Source organism: Danio rerio, chromosome 6 (genome assembly GCF_049306965.1).
Source record: "Danio rerio strain Tuebingen ecotype United States chromosome 6, GRCz12tu, whole genome shotgun sequence".
Classification (NCBI taxonomy): Eukaryota; Metazoa; Chordata; class Actinopteri; order Cypriniformes; family Danionidae; genus Danio; species Danio rerio.
The window spans coordinates 26,773,394-26,797,218 of NC_133181.1; the positions used below are offsets into that span (position 1 = coordinate 26,773,394).

Here is a 23,825-nt window from a genome sequence, read left to right on the forward strand (position 1 = left end):
CATTTCACAAGCAAATGCTTCTTGCTTGGTCTCTTATCTATAAACACAACTTTTCTCAACACTCTTTTTTTGTTTGGAATAACCGCAATATACTCTACAAAAACAAATCCTTATTTCTTCAGAGTTGGTATGATAAAAAAATTATTTTAGTTCATGATCTCTTTAATGAAAATGGTTTTTTGCTATCATATTATGAGTTCTTACAGAAGTTCGATTTTCCTGTCTCACCAAAAGAATTTGCCATTGTATTTGATGCTGTTCCTGCAGGAATTATTACACTGTTTAAAGGCTTGAACAGAACTCTATGTATCACACCATCTCTCTGTGATCCATTTGAAACAACAGTGGGCAAAGCTTGTCTTGTTCCAAATTCAACTAACAAATCAATCCGTATTTTATTTCAGAAAGAAGTTGTTGCAAAATCTTATGTTATTACTTACTGGAGCAATTTTACAAATATTTCAAACTGGAGAAAAGTTTGGCTTTTGCCACACAAATATCTTATTGTGAACAAAGTCAGAGAAGTGTCTTTTAAATTAATTCACAGATTCTACCCAGTGAGTAGCTATTTAAAAAGATTTAAATTAAATATTAACACAATGTGCACTTTCTGTAATTCAAAAGAAGAAACAACTGTACATTTATTTTGGTATTGTTCCTACACAAAAACATTTTGGGGTAACTTTTGCAAATTTGTAATTGAGTTTATATATTCCAATTTTTCTTTGCTTTGGGAAAATGTATTATTTGGTTTTATTGATACAGACAGTAGTACAGAAAAAGTGTTCTACTTCATAAATCTTTTACTTTTACTTGCTAAATATCATATCCATAAAAGCAAATTCTCCAATAATAAACCGCTTTTTAAGGTATTCATAAAAGAACTGAAACTTTGAAACACTTTCTGGTTCAGGAAACACTAAGGCTAGGAAAACATTATCTTGTCATGCCCTATTTAAAATTCCCCTGTAAACAGCGGTACTTTGTTTTGATTTACTTACACTATTAATATTGTATTTTTATTTTAAGCTTTACGTTATATGTATCTCCAATTTATTGTATTTTTTCCCCTTCTTTACTGTTTTATCCCCCTGGCATCTTTTATGTTCCTTATGTAATTCCTAATGTTTCATTATGCTGTAATAATTTACTGTTTAATAAAAAATAAAAAAAATCGTAGGAATTTTCGAGAGGGTGCTCGCTGCAGAGCCATTTGAGCAGAGCTGAGCTCCAGCGAGGGGGAGCATGAGCTGTCGCTCCTCCTCCTGTAAGCTGTTTTAATGCGTACACCAACCCCACCCCTAACCCTACCCCCAGTGACATCACTCGTAGAAGAAGCGCAAAAAAGGTGGAGCTCAAGCTTAAGCTCCCCCTCGCTGGAGCTCAGCTCTCCTCAAATGGCTCTGCAGCGAGCACCACTTGGAATTTTCCGCCATCTAGTGTTGAATAGAGTGAACATATCAGCTAACGTAAAATGACAGAAGATTAACATGCTCTAACTGCTTACAGCCTCCCAATAATTTACAGCATTTTCAAACACATTGTAAGCCATTTTATCGGCGCATGTGTGAGTTCAGCCAAATATTATAGAATACACTTAAAGTGACTCTGGTTCTTCGTTGTAAGTAAGACTAGGAACCTTTATCTCGCTGAATCACCCCGGAACAATTTAGAGGCGGCGCGCGGCTGCACACGCGGGTTCACTGTGTGCTGTGTTTTGGTGGAACGGCTCTTCAAAACCGCTGTCGCTACCATTAGCTTGACCATGTTGAAGTCCAAAACATTTGTAAAAAAGACCCGTTCTGGCGGAGTGTTGAAAATCGTACGGGAACATTATCTCCGAGATGACATCTGGTGTGGAAGTGAAGTTTGTAAGGAGTGCAAAGATGAAGCTCCGGTGCTGCAAGAAGAAACTTGTATAGAAAGCAACCTCTGCCCATATCCTCACTATTTAATCCCAGACACCAATGTGGTTTTACATCAGGTACATTCTGTTTTTTTTGTTGTTTTGTTTTGTTGTTTTATATGTGTAATTCACTTGTCTGTAGTTGAACCCCAACATTGTCTTCAGAATATCTGAAAAAGATATTGAATTAACGCTAGTCCGTTAACGTTAGACTTTTTGTGTTGTCATTGTATGACAAATTATCATGAGGAACCTTATGAAGCGGGGTTAAAAAATCTGTAACGTTAGTTGGCTTAAGGGCTTTAACGTGTACTTAAAAAAAAATATGACTGTTTTTTGTTATTTGTATTGTGTTTTGTTGTTTATAAAGGTTAATTAATTACGTTTTATTTATTTAACTTTAGTTATTAAAATAGGTCACTGCTTTAGTCAAAATTAAAACTGCAAAGTTTTAAATGCTGCATCAAATCATTTCCATAAAACAACAGTTTTGTTTAGGGCCCCCAAATATCGAGAAGTTCTTTACATATGAAGAAAGATAATTCATCCCCGTCTAGTGTTTGTGCCTTTCTCTCCAAAAGTTATAACAATAAAAATGTTGAAAATAAAATAGGTGCGGCACATTTGCTCAGTGGTTTAGCATGGTTGCTTCACAGCAAGAAGGTCGCTGGTTTTAGCCTCGGCTGGGTCAGTTGGTCGTAGTTAGGGTTGTAACGGTATGAATTTTTTACGGTATGATAATCGTCTAAAACAATACCACGGTTTGACGGTTTCGCGGTATACGGTATGTTACAAATGTTACAAAATAATAGAACAGTGAAGCAAATTTGACTTTTTCCAAATAATATATTTTCAGTTACTATAAACAACACCACTTACAATGAACAAATAAAAAAATAAGAAAATAATAAATAATGTGTCAAAGTCCAAATAAAGTCCAAATAAACATGGTGCAAATCCTCAGTAAAAAAAAATAGATATAAATATTTACTATACTATAAATAGTTACATAACGAAACTAGATTCAATATGGAACATCCTTAGGTTTTATGTGCCAGCATGGATATGGTTGTCTGTGGATATGGATTTGGATATGGTTGTCTGCAATGCAGACAAACAGCTGCACCTTCATTTGCGTCTTTTGAAAACAGCAAGAGCAGCAGTTCGTCTTTGCTGTGTCACTGTTTTGTCATGTTTCTGTGCTGATGTGCATGCAAAAGTACTTTTATTTATATTTTTTCTATTTTTTCTATACTTTCTATTTTTATTTAGCCGCGCATAAATGTATGCCTATCTCTCATTCTGTGTTGTTCAAAAAGCTCGTTTTTGGTCCACAAACAAAAGCGAAACCTATGCTTATTGGTTGTGATATAGCGAGTTTGAACCAATCTGGGCATGGAGGAGGGACAATGCATCAATGTATCGTGTCTGGTTTGTCCGGAGACACAGTGACGAGCGTTTCTTTGTCAAATCAGCGTGGTCAAATTTTGATGAAGTAACCGCACTGATTCCGGAGCCTCTGAAAGTCCGCGAATGTTATGTGATACAGCACTGGAAAGCTGAGATTCTCTTCTTTATGCCAATCTTTGAATTGTATGAATCGGATCAGCGGATCAAAAGTTATTAAACATTTAAGAGCAATACTTATTTTTAGCCGCGGGCGGTTGTCTCGGTCTTTAAGGGTTAAAACCGTTTATATGCAATTGTTCATGGTGTGATAATCGTGCACGTTCAAATCGTGGTAGACCGTCATACCGATATATTGTTACAACCCTAGTCGTAGTATATGTGTGTGAATGAGTGTGTATTTTTAAATGATTAGTTTTCTTAAAATGAATTTACAACTAACAATAATAAATATTTTTTTTAGATATAATTTTACTGCTGACTGCTCCATGATAGATCATTTATTTTGTAATATTATTATTATTAATACATTTCATTTATTTTATTTTTGGCTTAGTCCCTTTATTAATCTGGCGGAATGAACTGCCAACTTATCCATCATAAGTTTTTGCGCAGCACATGCCTTTCCAGCTGCAACCCATCTCTGGGAAACATCCATAAACACTTATTCACACACACACACTACGGACATTTTAGCTTACCCAATTCACCTGTACCGCTTGTCTTTGGACTGTGGGGGAAACTGAAGCACCCGGAGGGAAAACGCAGGGAGAATATGCAAACTCCCCACAGAAACGCCAACTGACCCAGCCGAGGCTTGAACCAGCGACCTTCATGCTGTGAGGCGACAGCACTACCTACTGCGCCACTGCGTCACCCATTACATATTATATTTGATTGTATATTAAATAATATTTAATTATGTTAAAATTGTATTTGTACGATGTTATATATAGTTTATAAGTATAATTTATACTTCTAGATATTTATTGGGGGGCCCCATTACCTGGGGCCCTAAGCAGGTGCTTACCTCGCCTATTGGTTAAATCAATAATGGTAAGAACAAGCACTGAAATGCCAACTAACCCAGCTGGGATTCAAACCAGCAAATTGCTTAGTGTGAGGTGACAGTGCTAACCCCTGAGCCACCATCTCACCCCATATTTAATTGTTAATAATATAAATATATTACACTGTGCAATAAATTCATTTGTTAATAATATCTATACTAAAATATTTATATATTATTTGACATTAAAAACAAAAACTATCTATACAAAGTATAATATATATATATATATATATATATATATATATATATATATATATATATATATATATATATATATATATATATATATATATGAAATAGCCAGTGTTTTGCTGAAATAACAGAAAACAGCATTTTAATGTAAAATGAGCAGGATTTGTATGAAATTGTGTAGTCTAAAGAATAAATTACAGTAATTTACTTTATGTAGCCATTACAGGTAGTAACTGTGATAATAAATGGTAAATTACTGTTCAACCATTACTGTCCCATCTACTCTGATGCTTTAAGGTGCTAAATATAGAATAGTGCATTTATCTTAATGCAGAAAACAATAATTTAGACATTGACACACACATACACAGGATGTCTGTCTTATTTTAAACAAAATTGTGAAAAAAAGTTTTCAAAATATGTTGGCCCTTTAAGGGAGCCAGGTGTTTGATTTGTTTACTTCTGAGTGCTCTGTTCTCTGTTTAGCAGTTCAGATGCAGAGTCTGGTGTTTTAATCCAAAAATCTACAATGAGTAAGTAAAATGTGTTCAAATGTTTTTCAGGGTTTCTAAACTAAGTCTGTGTATTAAGTTATATTGTTGTTGTCTTGAACTGTGTACTTGAGGGCTACATTGTTAGCTAGTTAGCCTCTCCTCATATAACTTTTTACATTACTTTCATTTAACTATATTTATTCATTGGATATTGCCTATTTCCATAATGTACTTTTTGGCAAATAAGCAGATTGTATACACATAAAAACCATTAAATTCCAATCTCCTCAGCTAGGTAGCTAATGTGAATCATCACAGGGATTCACAAACCTCTACTCTCAGGTCCTAAGTATTGCTAAGTATTTTTCAGAGCTGTGTTTCCAATTATCAATTCCTAAGGACAATAGAAATGTTTGTTTTCTTGAACATTTTTAAGTAAATAATAATACGATTAGATCCTTTGGGTTCTCTGTGTTGCCGACTTTTGTTTTGTTTTTTGTTTTTATAATTATTTTAAACTTTTTTTATTGAGTATTGTGTTTTTTGACAAACGTGTTTCTAACCAAATATACAGTATGTGTGTGTTGTTTTGAAATGCTATTTTGTTTTAATTATTTGAAACCTGAGAAAACTTTTTTTTCTTTTTGATCCTTTTTTGTTTTTAACCTTATATTAGTGTAACTTTGTATATCAGGATTCAAGTAATGCCACATTAGAGCTTTTTCAAAGGGATGTATTATACTATATATGAACGACATGCATTAAAAGGTGAAATAAAAAACTCTCTCTTAAACAACACTTCCATTTTATTATTATTATTATTTTTTTTTTGCAGAGGCTCAATAAAGTTGACTGAACATCAACTGAAGTGAGTGAAAGTGGTGTTTGTTGAATAAAGTGTTTCTTAAATAAATTCATAAATCAGGTTATTATTTTTTTTACTACTACAGGTTTGGAACAACATGAGGATCAGTGCTGAACGATTTTTTATTTTTTGCTTTGGATGGAGTTTGTTAAGTAATTATTGTATATTGTTTTTTATTTCATTATTATTATTTTTTTGCATTTGTGACTGTGATAAATGTTGGCAGTTGCTTAAATGTGGTCAAACTCAGTTCCTGGAGGGCTGCAGCCAGCAGAGTTTAGTTCCCACCCTGCTTCAACATTAACTGTAGATTTCTAATAATCCTCAATTAGTTGATCAGATGTGTTTAATTTGAGTTAACGCTAAACTCTGTGGCCCTCTGTAATATGTCAGATGATATTTAAATGTTTGACAACTGTGCTATATACACAGCATGTGTTGATTGCTTTAATTTTGTTGTACATTTTCTGTTTTATATTTGTTTGCTGCCAAAACAATAAAATACATGTGTCTGAACAACTGATATGCATTTTAACACTTAAGAATACTGATTAATTTTAGTAACACTACAATAACTATAAATGACATACCATTAATGTTTACGCAGTATAATCCTGTGAGTTGCAACACGACAGTACAGTAAGTAACTGTAAGCAGTCTCCAGTTAGTTACCGCTACTGCTCTATTACAGTAATTAACTGACAACACTGTTGCCAGCTACTCACTGTAATGGTTCAGTTACAGTAATTACCTGGCAACACTGTTGCCAGTTAGAAACTGTTTAGTTACAGTAATTCACTGGCAACACTATTGCCAATTACTCACTGTAACCAAACCATTACAGTGAGTAGCTGGCATATATATATATATATATATATATATATATATATATATATATATATATATATATATATATATATATATATATATATATATATATATATATATATATATATATATATATATATATATATATATAAACAGGATTAAAAATATTAAGACCATTATGAATTAAATTTTCATAAAGGGCTAAAGGTTTTTAAATGGCCCAGATAGAAAAGATTTTTTTTTTTGCCCTATCAAAAAATATTATTATTTAATACATTTGATAATGCAATAATAAATTAATAATAAAAATTCTCCCTTGAGAACACAGACCCACAAAATTCTCTTTTGTGAGTGTAGAGACAAACATGACACTCCACTGTGTCATTTTGATGGCTTCTGATAGCAACACACTCTGATACGGGTCTGGCTTTCTAATCCTGCTGCTCTAAATTGGAAAAAAAAACTGGACTGTTTCAGTTCACAGCATGTCTTTTAATATTGGTGAAGTCATTAAGGTGTAGATTTTAAGATGTAGATTATACATATTTTAACAAAAGTATCATATGGCCAAAGAGAGCACCATCACTCATTCTACAAGCACTTTCAGTGATTTAATTCTGGAACTGGCCTTGCTTTATCAAACATTAAATTTGTCGTCTTTGCCCTACAAAAATTATCAAATCATCATTTAGTACATTAAAGGTGTAGTAGTAACCATGTTTATTTATTCATTAGTGTATTGATTGCAATTTGTATAACCACACCTTTACAAATATGCTGTTTTAACATTAAATACACATTTGCATACAGTACCTAGAAAATTACATAAAATGCTATGAAATAGTATAATTAACATACTTAAAATATTGAATATATTAAATAAATAGCTAATTGTTTAATGTATATAAAATATATTTAATTGTTAAAATATATTAAACTTAGCAATAAATTCAAATGTAAATATTTATATTTCTATATTATACATTTACATGTCATCTGAAATTGAAAAAGAAATATCTATACAAATCATGATATATATATATATATATATATATATATATATATATATATATATATATTTATTTATTTATWTATATATATATATATATATATATATATATATATATATATATATATATATATATATATATATATATATATATATATTTATTTATATATATATATATATATTTATATATATATATATATATATATATATATATATATATATATATATATATATATATATATATATATATATATATATATTTTTTTTTTTTTAACAATCTGCACATTAAACCTCTGAGAATAATTGACAGTCTCTTGTGTTACTCACTGTATTTTGAGGTAGTGGTTGCCATTTTACTTTACAATGGGATGTTTTAGAATTGATTATTTATTTAATTGACTTTTTTTATGTGTAATTTAAATAAACAGACTAATAAATGTTTACTGTGCTACAGTGTGTCTTTGTGTACAAATCAATCCCATGGCAAAGGTGACTAAGAACTTGAAAAAGTAGAAAAAAATGCATCAAAATATTAAAAGATAAAAAACTTTAAGTTTGCGCACTTAGTATGTAGTAAGTTACTGTTAATTTGTATTTATATTGTTATGTGAGTAAAGTTCTGATGTTAACTATTTTGTAATACATGTTTAATTTGTTGTGAATGTATTGAAAGATGTTAACATTTGAGTGCAGAAAAATCAACAACTTACAACATAACTAAACACAAAAGACTTTTAAAAAAAAAGGAGAGAGACACTTATTGAATGAAGATGACAAGTTTTATTTCAATCAGCTTCAGAGTCAGAATCAGCATCTGCTTTGTCTTCATAATCATATGCGTGCATCGTCATCTATGGTGACCCTCACCACCCCTCATCATCTGTGGTGACCCTCACCAACCCTTATCATCTGTGGTGACCCTCACCAACCCTGTGTCTTTGGTCACCCTCACCAGCCCTTCACAAGCCCCGTTGTTTTCTGGTGACCTCACCAGCCCTCACTCTCTTCCAGTAAATCTCACTGTCTGCTGCGACTGCTGTAGACCATCTCCAGCCACATAGGATTCTTCAATCGCTTCCACTTTGCCAGTGCACTTTCTCCAAAAATGTGTTATTCTTCGTCTTAGACGCCCAAGTCGTCCAAATTTTGGTGACTTTGATCTTTCAAAGACAGACACATCGTAAGCATGAATATGGATAACTTGCAAGCACTCCACAATATGTTAATTGCCATAAACAATTTGTGTGAGTTTGTGATCTGACAAGCATCAGTCTGCTGTGCGTGTTTGTGTTTAACATATACCTGGTCTCTGTGAGAGGCAGCTGCTGGACACACTCAATAGTGGAGTCTCCTCCCGCCTCAAACACATTGACAGCCTGCTCAAACACAAAATACATCTTTAAGTGTCTCACAAACCAAAATAATTATCATCATCGTTTTCAACACACAGATGTCATCAATTGAAAGTATATACTCACTGGTGAGTTGCTGGCAGATTCATAAGTGTACATGTTGGGAAGTAGATGTTTAAGGTTGTCCAGCATGTACTCAGTAAAGCTGATCCACATCTCCTGCTCCTCAAGCATTGTGGGCCCTTGAGGAACACTGCACATGCAGATAACCAAACATGTCACATTAATAAATGCACCAGACATCTTACTTGTATGATTGACAGCTCTATCAGACTGCTCTGTCGTTTCAGATTCTAAATATTGGAGCATGTAAGACCCTTCAGTCCAGAAGATATGTGCTCTGAAGTACACACAACATCAGCTGATTACAGATATAAAAGTAAACACTTACTGAAAGATGATTGGACCAAACACTAAGGACAGGTTGGTGGTGCTCATTCTGTTGACACCTCTTTCAGCAGCCACATGGGACAGGAAGAAAACCAAATAGCAGAGGAGGTTGAAATTTTCCTCTGGAAGGCTGTCCAGGATTTTCTTCACTGCTCGGTGACGTTTGCTCAGTTTGAACACTGCAAGATAACATATTAAAAGAATTTTAGAATTTGATAGAGCAAGTACATTAAATGTTCACTAATCAGCATTTGTACTACACTTACTCCTGAACACCTTCAGTAGCTCGATCATGAGTGGTGCTGGAATAAGACCACCGGGAAGCAATTTGAGGAAATGCTTTAAAACAGAGGCTGAGGAATGAACATCCTCACTGTTCAGCTCTGGAAAGCCTCCACGATCAAAACATCTCCTTAGCTCATACAGGCGCACAATTGCACCATCAACCCTGAACAGGCCACTTGTACTGAGGCCTAAAAACAAACACATATTTTACAAATACAGTCTCAGCATACGTGACTTGGAAACACTTTCAAATACACAGTACTCACCATGCTTCTCCAGGAAGCCCACTAAATGTGTGAGGAGCAAAGGAAGACCCTGCCTCATCTGACCGGTCTTCCTTAGATGAGGTAAGGGCACACCAAACACCTTGCTAGGTGTTTCCTCCTGCACAAGAAAGAGAATTACAAATGAGAAATAGTGTACATACCCAGCTGACTAGTATGTTAGTAACTTTAAGTGTATGAGGAAAAATAAAATGTATTAGGCCTATTTTTCTCCATACACACACACACACACACACACACACACACACACACACACTTACAGGGAAAGTAATGCAAAATCACTTAATAATGAAGACAATACATTGATAATTGATAATTTAATAAAAATTCTTTACTGAACAGTAAACATTTGTGAATTCACTATTATTCTATATGTGTGCAAATCGAATACTTACACACACTGATAAAACTCCCATTATGGGGGTTTTGCCGAATATGAACCAATCCGAGGGGTGTCCGAAGCCGTTTGTCAAATACAGAAAAGGGTCGTTACCGAGAATCCAAAACCGAGTGAAACGCAAATCCAAAGCCGTAGTCGAAGTCCGAAAAAAGTGTCAAAAACCGAGAGTCGATAACCGTAATCAATAGCAAAAATCGCAAACCGCACAAACACCACTACACCAACAAACGCCTGAACACCCAACAAAGAATTTCAATAAAGAATGTTCATATAAACCTGCCGCGGCTCTCACGTCATTGAAGCGCGTTCTAAATAGAATCTTAGAAATTTGTTATGTTTTAAAAACTGCACATACAAGTTAAGCTAAAAAAAAACTACTTACAATGATGAAAGGCAAACGAAAAGTTTTAGTCAATAAAAATTTAAACAAACTGCTTATAGTTTTCTCATATAAAGTGAAAGTCGCCAAAATTTCCAACATATAGGCTAGGTTATTTTATTTGTGGCAGATTCATTTACAAAACAGCTAGAAAAATAACATAGGCCTATATTCATGTAAACAAAGTTCACAAGGCTGAACAAAATATAAAAAAGCTAAAAATAAATAATATAGTAATCTTTAAGATCATTTTTATAATTTATATAATTAAGTTTTTCAATGTATTGTTTACATATAATATTAACATAACATCTTCAAATGAAATAATGTTACCACACAATTATGCTTTTACCAAACAAGTGAAAATAATAAAAAAATAATGTTTTAAAATATTTTTACAATTTTATTTAAATTATATATTTGATAATATTTTAAACGGCATTGGTAAAGTATGAAAATATACATCATTTACTATTTAAGTTGTAATAAATGTAAGATAGCCTACATTTTCAAGGTAAGTTATCACTTCAGTGTAAATATGTTATAATTATCTCTCATGTGCCTTAATTTTATGGGTTTGTTCTGGGCGGGCATGGGATGTCGAACGTTTAATTTAGTTTAAGCTGAATTTAAATTCTAACATACCTTCTCAATACTAAAGCTCTATTTTGTTCTAGATCATTGATATTTTTTGGAAAAGCAAAATTCAAATTTGGTCCTCAGCGTAGGTCCAACTTGTCTCCCTATTTATTATTATAGGCTACACATAAAAATAACTAGTAACTGCCAGATAACTATCACCTGTGTCACCCTTAAACCCTTTCAAGTGTCGTCTCCGATTCGCGACGCGCTCCATATTGATAAACAGATTCTGTTTCTCAAACGGATTCTGTACCCGTGATTTAAAGCAGAGCAAAAGTCTGGGTTTTGGGTGCGTGTTTTAACAGACATATACACATAATTAATAATATTAATATCTAAAGATGTTGATCTTGGTGTTTTTTTTTCAAAGTAATTTCGTCCAAATGAGTTAGGAAAGCAGTCGAATGCTTTCATTGTAATGTTAGATGTGTGTATTTTTAAAGTGACACCTGTTATTTAATGTAATCAAACGAAAAAAAATTCTAAATAAATCATTAATTCTTTGTACATTATGTGTACGTTACAGTGAAGAAACGGCTACTGAGTCATTACAATACATTTTAATAAGCGGAACTGTTTGTTAATTTATTTGCTGCTGATGTATACTATTTATTTGTTCTTTTGTAAATAATAATAATAATAATAAAACATATTACTGACCATTTGACTGTTTATTTACAATGAAACAGCTCCAAATGAGCATATTTAGTAATTTGGGGATTTTTGTAAAGGGGGTTGGGGGAATCCTTTATTATGGTGGGCATATCCCTTATTTTCACATACCAATGACTGGCATGTGTTAGTATGTATTTCATAGTTGAATCACTTTACAGAGCATCCACATATTCAAATAAGCAAATAAAAGTAAAACAATTTTTATTTTATTTTATGTTGATTGTTGTTCTTTTTTAATGCTTTTATTTATTAAAATAGAATAATTTATTTAAAAAAATTATTGTTTGATTAATTGATGAACTTCCAGTAAGTTCTTCAGACAAAATAATTATATATTGTTATCTTAAAGTGTTTTATTGTAATTCCTTGTGTTATTATTTAAAATTGTATTCAACATAAATCATTTTATTTTTGGCATTTTTAAAAGAATTAATAGCATTTCATTTAATCTCTCATTATCACCTCACTTTGAAAGAAATAAAATCTAACATTTTTGTTTTATTTTGATTGACTTTATCATTTTTTTTTTGCATTTTTACTGTTTGCATATTGTTTAAATAATATTTTTGTTTTTCTCATAAAGGATTTATTTCATTATAAGCATTTCATCTGAAGAACTTCTTGTTAATAATTTTTCATTTATTTTTATTGCTTTTTTAATTCCATATATTTGTAAAATTTAATTTCAATAAAATTATTTTAATTAATCTTTTTTATTTTATTAGTATTTTCACTCACAACTCCCAGTTGCACTGCTGTATTCATCCAAGTTATTTTAATTTAAAATACATTTAATTTAAAACATTTTTGTTTTGTTCTTGACTATTTTGACACAGACATATCTAGAAAAATTAAATATTCAATATTATCTAATGGGCAGTGGATAGCACTGCCGCCTCACAGCAAGAAGGTCGCTGGTTCGACCTCGGCTGGGTCAGTTGGCATTTCTGTCTGCAGTGTGTGTGTCTATGTGTGTAAGTGAACTTTCTAGCAACATTGTGTGTGACTCATCCCAGAAAGGCTTGAATTAACTCCACAACAAATACATCAAATAATCATTGGAATAGGTCTTACTGTACTTTTTTCACAAACGTTACATGAGATCTGCTTCCTTCATGTCTGTCTGACACTGTATACAAATAATCTGGTATTTGTTTTGAGCTGAAACTTTACAGACACATTCTGGAGACACAAAAGACTAATCTTAAATCTTAAAAAGGGCTAAAACACGTGCCCTTTTAATGTTTCTGTAAGTTTATTTGTTTAGCCTATTTGATTTATTTTCTGTTTTTGTCCTTATTATTTTCACTGTAGAATAAAGGCACAATTTCTCTAATAAGGATCAGTTGCTGCTGGATGCTTATAAGTATTTCTTGTAACTTTCTTGTAGACCAAATACTATTGTTTTATGCTTTATTCATATGTTGCCATTTTGTTTAACAAAAGTAGTTTAAAGTTGTGACTCAATTGTGACATCATGACTCATTTGCTCATCCTCCAATGACGATTGGACTCAGGGTGGGGTTTTGGAGCACACATGCTTTGAAAAAAATCATACATTTCCATACAAATGAAATTTTATCAATTTGTACAAATTAGCAACTTTTTTTTTACTATACATGAAATAATTATGTTTCTTTGTGAGATTAGGCTGGAAAGCAAACACCAGATTGAGGTTTTATGAAGCAAAATAATCTATGAAAGAACTGAACATTATTTGCTTACAGTTCACAGCCCCTGTAAACGGCCTACATGCACGACAGCCTGGAGCACATTTTATGAATCACAAAGAATGTGGATTCAGCTCAAAATTGTGCTTAATGTTCTGCTGAAGAAGGGGAAAAAACTATTTATTGCATGGCCTGTCTTGAGCAATTAAAACAATTAAGGTCACATGCAGGCTAATCTGTATGCTACTTTCCTAGACAAAGTTAACAATGAGGTATAAATAAATGAGAAATACTTTTTTCTAAATATGGCTCTGTTTCAGCATGGCTGTGATTGCCTAAGGTATTGACCTGCACCTTCAGCTGCTGATAGTGTAACAAATGAGTTCACACTTCTGTTACTCATTGAAAAATTAGGACTTTAGAACTAGTTATGATGGAATGCTGAGATGCTTCACTGGGTAATTGACATGCATGTTCATGACCTAATTATGCCTTATAAGCAAACAATGAATGTGCTCATGTAAATGCTTTGTTTAAGGTCATAAAACATGAACTGATCATCATTGTTTCCTCATTCCAGTTTCACCCAGCATGTAAACAAAGTGTTGGGTGTATTAAGTAACAAATTAACCAGTTACTATAATTAAATTACAATACTTACCCATTAAAAAAAGTAAAATAAGCAATTACCTGTCAAAACACTTTTTTTAAACAAGCTCTACAAAAAGCTTAATCCAAATTAAATGGATCACCCAATTCTCGGTCAGCACGAATCCAAAATGTTCCCAGATGTAAGAATCGGTTTTCCAACAACATTCTTGGTTGAACTTGAACTTGCTGAATCCAGCCTAATGTTATATGTTATATTCTAACAGAAATATATATATATATATATATATATATATATATATATATATATATATATATATATATATATATATATATATATATATATATATATATATATATATATATATTGTTTTTTTATTTTTTTATTTTGCAAACATGTTGAAACTGTATTGTTAAACACATCAGGTAAGAGGTTAACGTCATTTTTTTTTTATTCTACAGTTCAGTATAGAAGAATATGACATACGGCGCTGAAGACCTTTTCTTTATTTTCATCAGTTTCTAGCAAGGTAAGGAGTTTTTCATGAATTAGAATTGTTTTGTTATATTTCTTTCTTTTGTTTGGCTCCACTATTGTCCCCTTACTCGAGTTTAACTAATTTTTGTTTGATACTTTGTTTGAATTTGGTACTTTATTATATTCTTTTAATTATTGTAAAAAATTATAGTTTTTTTATGTATTTGGACAATATTTTAGTTTCACTTTGTACTTTAAGTCACTTGTGATAAAAAATAATAATATTAATAGTAAAAAAAACATGTGTTTAAGTTGGTTCAATTATTTAGAGACAAGTGACGTCAACCTCAGCGGGCAGCAGGGGGTGTGAGAGTACTGTGGTACGCTACAAGAGTTTCCCGATACATATCGTGGTTGGTGTATCGCGATATTTTGGATTGGTTTGTAATATCATACACCCCTAATAAATACTGTAAATAAATTCACAATTTATGTATTGACCTTATTCTAAAATGCGGAAGTGCGCCTGTTTTCGCGATTGTCTTAGAACTTCCGATTCAGTCGCCTATGGGAGAAATGACTAGGAATAATAAACGGCAGAAAACGGTCAAACTACTTGCTCAACAAACAAATGTTTGCATGACTACACAGACCAAGTAGCATAATATAATAAGGAAATATTAAATTGCAACATCAAGCAGTGTAACGAGCAGTTGTTAACGTCAAAAAATGAATGGAAGTGAATGTGAGCGGAAGTCGCGAGACAAAAAGATTCAAATGGCAGCGCCCGCTCGACAGCTGAGAATAAGGTGAATAAATCAATTCAGAGAGGCAGAGTAATTGTATTATTTATTATACAAACACACAGTTGCTTAATAATTCTAATTTTCAACTAAAGAAAGTTACATTTGTCAGGTAATTACATGTTTAAAGTAACAATCAAAATGAAAAAAATAAAAACATCTGTAACCATCTGTAAATATGTAATTCTTCACATGTTACAAAATGTATTTCTACAGAAAAGAACACAACAATACATATTTGGAAAAAACAATAACCACTGACTTTCATAGAATTTTTTATTTTTTTTACCTTCCTAATAGTCCTCTGAATATATATTTTGGAAACATAAATTAAGTAAGACAATAGTTCAGGATTGTGAACTATGGTGCATTGGTTTGAAACATCCGCTGTTTGTTGTTAAACTACATTTGATTGTTTGAACATTTGTAATTAAATATGCTTAAATATGATTTTTTTTAAACAGTTATGTTTGACTCATATGTAAACAATAAAAAGAGTTTAACTTGAACACAGGGAGACCATGCAACTCCACACGGAAATACCAACTGACCCAGCTGAGGCTCGATCTTGCAACCTTCTTGCTGTGAGGTGATTGTGCTACCCTTGCGCCACCATGATGCCCCTATTGTGGAATGACATTTATTTTTTTTATATACATAGTAACTGGGGAGTTTGCATGTTCTCCCTGTGTTTGCATGGGTTTCCCACATAGTCCAAAGACATGCGCTATAGGTGAATTGAATTATCTAAATTGCCTAAAATGTATGTGTGTAAATGCAAGAGTGTATGGGTGTTTCCCAGTCCCCGCTGCGTAAAAAATATGCTGGATAAGTTGGCGGTTCATTCTGCTGTGGTGACCTCTGACTAATAAAGGGACTAAGCTGAAAAGAAAATGAATGACTGAACATAGTAATTATAAAAGTAATTTAAATACAACTTCAATAATGTAATTAGTTATTAATTGCATTTTTGAAGCAATTTACCCAACGTTGATGCATGTAAACAATTGGTTTTCTGAAAAGTGCACCTGTGATATGAGGCAGGAAAGCATTCTAAAAAAGCATTCTGAATTGAAGTGCATCCAAACAAAGAATGTTTTGCAGTAAAGGACAAAAACAGAAAACTTGGCTGTGACATCTTCACAGGAAAAAGCAAAACTGTTTGACCAAAGACACAGACGTAGAGACAAGGGATGGCAGAGTCGGCCTCAAGCTTATTTCACACATGAAGATCCAATTTATGGCTATTCCCCAAAGGGAGCACACATGCACATCAGGTCCCCGCACACAGTGCCCAGGTCTGCCTTGTTTTTACATGGCACACATGTTTCTGCTCTTTTCCTCCAGGAAAAACCAGTGCCTACCTCTTTTTCTCAGGCAACACCTGTGCCCTTGTTTCTTCACTGCGAGCATGTGAGCTTTTCCCCCTTAGTTTATTTATTTATTTATTTTTTACAAAAAAATAAAGGCAGTTTATTTGAAGACCCTTTGTGTTATATTTGATAGGGTCTTTATGCTGTTTCACATCCATGAATGAATATACTTACATACACACACACACACACATATATATATATATATATATATATATATATATATATATATATATATATATATATATATATATATATATATATATATATATATATATATATATATATATATATATATACATACAGTTGAAGTCAGAATTATTAGCCCCCTTCAAATTTTTTTCTTATCTTTTACATATTTTCTAAATAATGTTAAACAGAGCAAGGAAGTTTTCATAGTATGTCGGATAATGTTTTTTTCTACTGGAAAAAGTCTTATTTGTTTTATTTCAGCTAGAATAAAAGCAGTTTTAAATTATTAGACCCTTTAATCTATATATTTTCTCGATAATCTACAGAACAAACCATCATTATACCATAACCTGCCTATTTACCCTAACTTGCTTAGTTAACCTAATTAACCTAGTTGAGCCTTTAAATCTCACTAAAACCTGGATAAAAGTGTCTTGAAAAATATCTAATAAAATATTATTTACTGTCATCATGGTAAAGATAAAATAAATCAGTTATTAGAAATGGGTTATTAAAACTATTATGATTAGAAATGCAAAGAAAAAATAATTCTGACTTCAACTGTATATTCAGTAAAATATGCAGCATTTTTTAAAATATTCCAAATGTCTTATAATAGAATATTACTATTGCCATCGTTGCATATAATTTACTTATTAATTTATAATAAGTCTTTCGGATGAGACGTTAAACCGAGGTCCCGACTCTCTGTGGTCGTTAAAAATCCCAGGATTTCCTTCGAAAAAAAGTAGGGGTTTACCCCGGCATCCTGGCCAGATCTGCCCACTGGCCTCTGTCCATCATGGCCTCCTGTCACACAACCAGCGATCGCTTTCCAGAGATCGCTGGTTCTCACACGAACTCTCAGGACTTCCGCATTCCCCAGGACTACACATTCATACATGCACTGCTCCCAGACACACACGCCTGCTCAGTCATCTATCCTGATTGCATCACCAGCTGGACCTTGTTCACAGACTGATTTCATCCCATTCATAAGCCACTCTCTCACGCTACCAGTTTGCCGAGTCTTGTTTTCCCAGTGTAACATTAAAACGCGTTTCCCTGTCTTGTTTCTCCGTGTCTCGATCCTAGCCTTGTACCATTGTTATCCTGTTTAGCCGCCTGCCTTTCGACCTATTGCCTGTTATATTGACGACGATTCTGGACTGCCTTAACATACCCGTTTGCACCTGATTTGACCATTGCTTGCCTGACATTGAATAAACTGCATATTGGATCTTACCTCCTGTTGTCTCCTGTCACTCCACCCCAGTCGTGGTAACACCTCCTAACCATCCCCATATTCCAATTGGCTTCATCTCTGTCTCCTCTCCACCAATCAGCTGGTGTGTGGTGTGCGGTCTGGCGCAAAATGGCTGCCGTTGCGTCATCCAGGTGGATGCTGCACACTGGTGGTAGATAAGGAGATTCCCCACCATTGTGTAAAGCGCTTTGAGTGCCCAGAAAAGAGCTATATAAAATGTAAGGAATTATTATTATTATTATTATTAATTATTATTATACAAATGATTAATGAATGTGACAATTCATGAAGATATCCAAAAGGCACTAGTATTATATTAAAGGATTCTGATTTATACCTTCCAATTCGTCTCAGCATGGATCAACGTTTACCCTTTTCTCATCATCCTGTTTCTCATAGTTTTGATTAAATATGATTATTTGAATGAGTATTTAACTTTGAATTGATTTTAACTAATGGATAAGTTAACACACTTCTTTATGTAAGAATGTTCAGTGCATTTCCCTGTCTCTTTATAACTATTGTCATGAGCCACTAAACAAGGTCAGAGGTCGCAAAGACCTTGAGTGGAACTGAGGGCTGAAGACTGGAAGCAACTGTTTCTATTGTTATTTTTATGAGTTAATGCTATCTAAAACAGGGGTCACCAACCCTGTTCCTGGAGAGCTACCTTCCTCCAGAATTCAGTCCCAACCCTGATCAAACACACCTGAACCAATCAATAGTACCTAAAGCAGCCCTTGATAATTACAAACAGGTGTGTTTGGTCAGGGTTGCAACTGAAATGTGCAGGAAGGTAGCTCTCCAGGAGCAGGGTTGGTGACCCCTGATCTAAAAGGTCTAAAGTGATTTTGCGTTTTTTACGGTTAATTCTTTTAAAGTGGTTTGTTGCTTCAAACTACCATGATAAAATGTTTTGAAAACTTTAGCCATGAAGATCATTTCTGCAGGAGTGGCATAGGATGCAGTGAAGATGGCAACTCTTAAGCGTCATTAAACTGCACCTTTGTTTGTTGTGAATATTTGCCCTCTAGTGGGGAAAATTACACACTGTGAATTTAAGCGTGTACAAATTCTGTATCAAGTTTCCTGAAAACATTATTGTCACATGAAAATGGTTGGTTAGATTGAAGTGTAAGGATTTTCTATTCCAGAGAAAGACTATAGGGTTGTAGATTCACATCAATATCCAAACATAAAAGAAAGTGCAAGTCAGTGAGTTCCGGCAATCATTTATTTGCTTATAAAATCAAAATGGCGCAGTGCTGGTTCTACTGTTAGATGCAGTTTTTAGGAAGAGATACAAAAAAGTGTACAATATTGAAACATCACTTTGTTTTATCATACAGTAAGATCAAAATAATGACATTCTCAAATATTTAAGCCATATATATATATATATATATATATATATATATATATATATATATATATATATATATATATATATATATATATATATATATATATATATATATATTAAATACAAAAAAAGAAGAACAATACTTTCCACTATAAGACAACACTACCTGATAGAGAAGTGGAGGGGGTTTAGGACCCCTGTGTTTTGTGTTATAGAGAGTAGCAAAACTCATGATACAAATGGCTCACAACCCAGAGCTCTGTCTCAGAAAAACATGGCACATCTTTTATGTTGCAAAATGGTATGTCAAAAGGCACCACACAATACAATTTACAGACATTTTGCAACACACTTTTAAACACTATCACCAAGAAACCTTAAGGCGAATGTCATGTGCAAACTTGAGAGAAAAAAAAAAAAAACTGATTGAACACACTACTCTCTATTCAACCCCTCCAATTAAAATGTGCTTTTATTCTGTTCCTCTTCACTGAAGGTTGAATCATCTCTATATCTTAGATGTATCAAATTTAAAACGACGATTGCATTAAACATTACATTGGTTTGTGTTCACAGGCATTTCTCTGGTCCCCTCTGTAGACGAGCTCTAGAGGGAGAAGGACCCCATTATAAGTTCCTGTAGTTTTTCCGGCCTTCTCCCTCCTTGATGAAAGTCCATATGAGTTTATTGACGATGTCGGGCTGGTCCTGCTGAAGCCAGTGACTGGCTCCAGAGATGATGTTGAGGCGGAAAAGGTTTCTGATGTACAGACGGCAGGCTTCGGCCATGTCCTGCTCCAGGAACGCGTCTCTTTCTCCCCATAACAGCAATACTGGAGACTTCACTTCACTGTGACTCAGTGGGAGGACACTGCAGGATATAAATAAACACATCACATTGGGAATATGTGCATTAGCTGACATTTTTGTGAAACAGCAAGTACGTACTTTAGCATACGTATGACTGCAGTTCTCTACAAGATAGCATGATGCCAACAACTTTTGTTCCTTTTCACACTAATGATATGAGACTTAGCATACGCGTGCGCTTGACGAAGAAGTATACATCAGCCTTTATTATCCCATTTAGGGAAACTAAAAATGCAGCAATGTGCCATAACACAGGTGAAGTTCCATGTACATGTAACCAAATTATTACCACAAAACATAAAAAAAAAAAAAAGTTATTAGATGAATCCCCCTCCCTGCTGGTCTTTAATGACCTAATGGCCACCATTATAAAATAATTTCTAATTTGGTTTGTCCTGTCCTATAGGAACTCTAAAACGACGTCCTGATGGCAGCAGCTAAAACAGTTGTTGATTACGGTAAAATTATCAATGGACCAGTTTAGTTAAACTGCCATTTTCACAAGGCTACACAACCTGTTCTTATCTGACAGACTCAAATTACCGTCCCAAGCTACAATACAGAAAGGTAAAACAGATTCAATAAATTGTTTATAAATCAGTGTCATCATAGAGGTGCAAAACCTAAAAGATCTAAGTTTCCTCAGAAAGAACAGTCTTTTTTACAGACAGCCTGGGTGTTAGGGTGAAATGTCAACATGTTGTCGATAACAACCCCTAGATATTTATGTTTGTCAACAATTTTAACCTGCTGGGGGTACTGGAAGCCTTCCTGTAATCCAACACCAGCAGTGGTGGAAATAGTACTGAAAAATCATACTCAAGTAAAAGTACCATTACTTGCCCAAAAGTGTAGTGCAAGTAAAGGTATCTCTTGTAAATATTACTCAAAGTATAGTAAAAAGTAACCCTTTCAAAAGTACTCAAGAGTAGTGGGTATTGAGTATTACTGTAAAAAGCTGATGTGTTAACATGCATGTGTAAATGTACATTCTGTAGTGCATTTAGTGATTGTTTAGTGAATTTCAGTCATCATACAGTAGCCATCCGTCATCTTCTAATCAGTAAAATACAGTCTAAACATCTCTGGGTCATTGATTGTAAAGATTTTGGACATCTTCTTGGACACTATTAATGCTTTTCCAACCGTTTGCTGTATTTATAAAGTCGTGAGGTTGTTCAGTATGATGCAATGTACTTTCTATGTGCGATTTGATTGGACAGGAATCACAGGACTGATTTTATACTCAGCCAATCCACGTAGACATGAAAAAATAAAGTAGTGACTGCATGTTGAAGAAAAATAAAATTATTATTAAAGTAAAAGTACCGATACTGCACTAAAAATGTACTCAAAGGAAAGTAAAAGTACAAGTTTTACAAGTACAAGTGTACAAGTGTATAAGTAAAACTTCTCAGTAAATTACAATTTCTGAGAAAAAATCATTAGTTACTTTACAACAGTGATTACCATGTCTTAATGTGAAGTAAATACTTCCACCACAAGACAATGCCCCAAATCCTGATCGTGGAGGAGACTCACCAAATCATCAGCATATTTTATGTCATAACCGTTTCCATACATACTCCAACAATCATTAGTATACATGTTGAACAGAAGAGGAGAGAGGCAACAACCCTGAGGGGACCCAGTGGAACACTACTGAAAGTCAGAAAGCACACCATTGACTCTGACACACTGCAGATATCCTACTAAACATATCCAGAATCCATCCACAAATATTAAGATCCCAGTTAAAAAGAAAAATTAGTTTCTCAACCAACAAATGCAGCTTCATAGTATTAAAAGCAGAAGATAATTATTTGGCACTGCGTGATGTGTGAAAAAAGCATGATATCTTAGTCACGTCTTTTTTATTCTTAAATCAAATGAAAGTGAAGGCAGGGTTTCCGTTGAATAAATGCATATTTGCAGTGGAGCGACCGATTTGAGGTAGTCTGCTATTTTTATTTGACGGAAAAACATTGGACAAACAGCATATGCAAGTTCTTAAAAAAGGATTCAGTCAGTGTCTTCATTTTGTAATCTAAACTTGTAATTTTTGTGAAAAACTTCCAGGACAGGACAATTTATTTTATTCTTTTTGTTTAGTTTATTCTGTTTTTCTATACTGTTGGAAACGCTGCAGGTGCTGTTGTTCTGATGTTCTGTAGGCTGTTGTTCACATGCTAAAATAAATCAGTTTTTAAAAATGCAATATTTAATGTGTCAGACACAAAATAGACACGTAATTTTTTTTTCATTAATAATTTGATATTGATCTGAACAATTAACCGTTAATACTTGGTAAACGAGCGGCGATTGTTGGTTGGCAAAATTAAGCGAAATTAGAACATGAGGACGCAAGAACGCTGATGAACACATTTTAAAAAACAGCCTATGACAGAGGTCACAAACACTTTTCCTGGAGAGCTATCCTTCTGCGAAATTCAGTTCCAACCCTGATCACACACACCTGAACCAATTAATTAGGACCTGAAACAGTCCTTGGTAATTACAGACAGGTGTGTTTGGTCACGGTTGCAACTGAAATCTGCAGGAAGGCGCTCTCCAGTAACAGGGTTTTTTGACCCCTGCACAATGATATGATTCACCTGTTATGGTGCAGTATCATCTGATTTCAATTTAATTTCACACAATGTGATTAGATGCAGCATGATACAATGGGCAAAAATATGCTTTTTTTGTTTGTTTTACGGTCAGGAGAAGCTCTGTGCCTTAAACACGGATTTCAATATTACCTGCTGATTCTCTTCCATTGCCTACTAGTTAAGCCATGCAGATTTGGTTTTATGACAGACATAACCAAACAAAGAGCAGAACATTACAATCTAAAACTACCCTTTAAAGCAGTTTCAATCACTAAATAATAGATCGATAAAAATAAAGACAATGCAGTTTACCACATTTGCTATGAGAAACACTCAACAGTTAAGCTT

The 23,825-nt window shown here is 33.5% G+C and overlaps 3 protein-coding genes across 4 annotated transcripts in view; 1 reads left to right on the plus strand and 2 right to left on the minus strand.

The window, feature by feature from the left end:
• Positions 1 to 1,696: 1,696 nt before the first annotated feature.
• LOC103911231 (exosome complex exonuclease RRP44) lies at positions 1,697 to 6,456 on the plus strand. Of its 2 annotated transcripts, none has more exons than XR_012407945.1 (4): positions 1,697 to 1,984; positions 5,067 to 5,110; positions 5,907 to 5,939; positions 6,022 to 6,456. XR_012407945.1 is itself a non-coding variant. In XM_021477107.3 (4 exons), exons 1-4 carry the CDS (start codon positions 1,766 to 1,768, stop codon positions 6,035 to 6,037), a joined length of 315 nt encoding a protein of 104 aa, XP_021332782.1. In that variant the 5' UTR covers positions 1,697 to 1,765; the 3' UTR covers positions 6,038 to 6,456. The 2 variants fall into 2 exon arrangements, 1 of the variants encoding a protein (XP_021332782.1); XM_021477107.3 differs by having other exon boundaries at positions 5,064 to 5,110.
• Positions 6,457 to 8,538: 2,082 nt separating this feature from the next.
• On the minus strand, positions 8,539 to 11,158 carry LOC137490209 (protein FAM13A-like). Its single transcript, XM_073954093.1, has 7 exons — positions 10,540 to 11,158; positions 10,127 to 10,244; positions 9,842 to 10,048; positions 9,577 to 9,754; positions 9,252 to 9,378; positions 9,076 to 9,149; positions 8,539 to 8,933 (listed from the first exon to the last, which is right to left on the minus strand). Exons 1-7 carry the CDS (start codon positions 10,558 to 10,560, stop codon positions 8,771 to 8,773), a joined length of 888 nt encoding a protein of 295 aa, XP_073810194.1. The 5' UTR covers positions 10,561 to 11,158; the 3' UTR covers positions 8,539 to 8,770.
• An 8,690-nt stretch (positions 11,159 to 19,848) lies between these two features.
• ephx4 (epoxide hydrolase 4) overlaps positions 19,849 to 23,825 on the minus strand; it is a 29,570-nt gene continuing 25,593 nt past the window's right edge. Inside the window, exon 7 of the mRNA XM_021474092.3 lies at positions 19,849 to 20,866. Coding sequence (XP_021329767.1) covers positions 20,623 to 20,866 — 244 coding nt within the window. The 3' untranslated portion in view covers positions 19,849 to 20,622. The remainder of the gene's footprint in view (positions 20,867 to 23,825) is intronic.

Excerpts from the sequence above, each read along its gene's own strand:
- LOC137490209 (XM_073954093.1), bottom strand. The coding sequence starts at position 10,560 with ATGGGAGTTTTATCAGTGTGT. Across the intron at positions 10,049-10,126 it reads GGGCTTCCTGGAGAAGCATG|GCCTCAGTACAAGTGGCCTG; the intron begins GTGAGTACTGTG and ends GTTTGTTTTTAG. Across the intron at positions 9,755-9,841 it reads GCTACTGAAGGTGTTCAGGA|TGTTCAAACTGAGCAAACGT; the intron begins GTAAGTGTAGTA and ends GTTATCTTGCAG.
- LOC103911231 (XM_021477107.3), top strand. The coding sequence starts at position 1,766 with ATGTTGAAGTCCAAAACATTTGTAAAAAAGACCCGTTCTGGCGGAGTG. Across the intron at positions 1,985-5,063 it reads CCAATGTGGTTTTACATCAG|CAGTTCAGATGCAGAGTCTG; the intron begins GTACATTCTGTT and ends TTCTCTGTTTAG. Across the intron at positions 5,111-5,906 it reads AATCCAAAAATCTACAATGA|AGGCTCAATAAAGTTGACTG; the intron begins GTAAGTAAAATG and ends TTTTTTTTGCAG.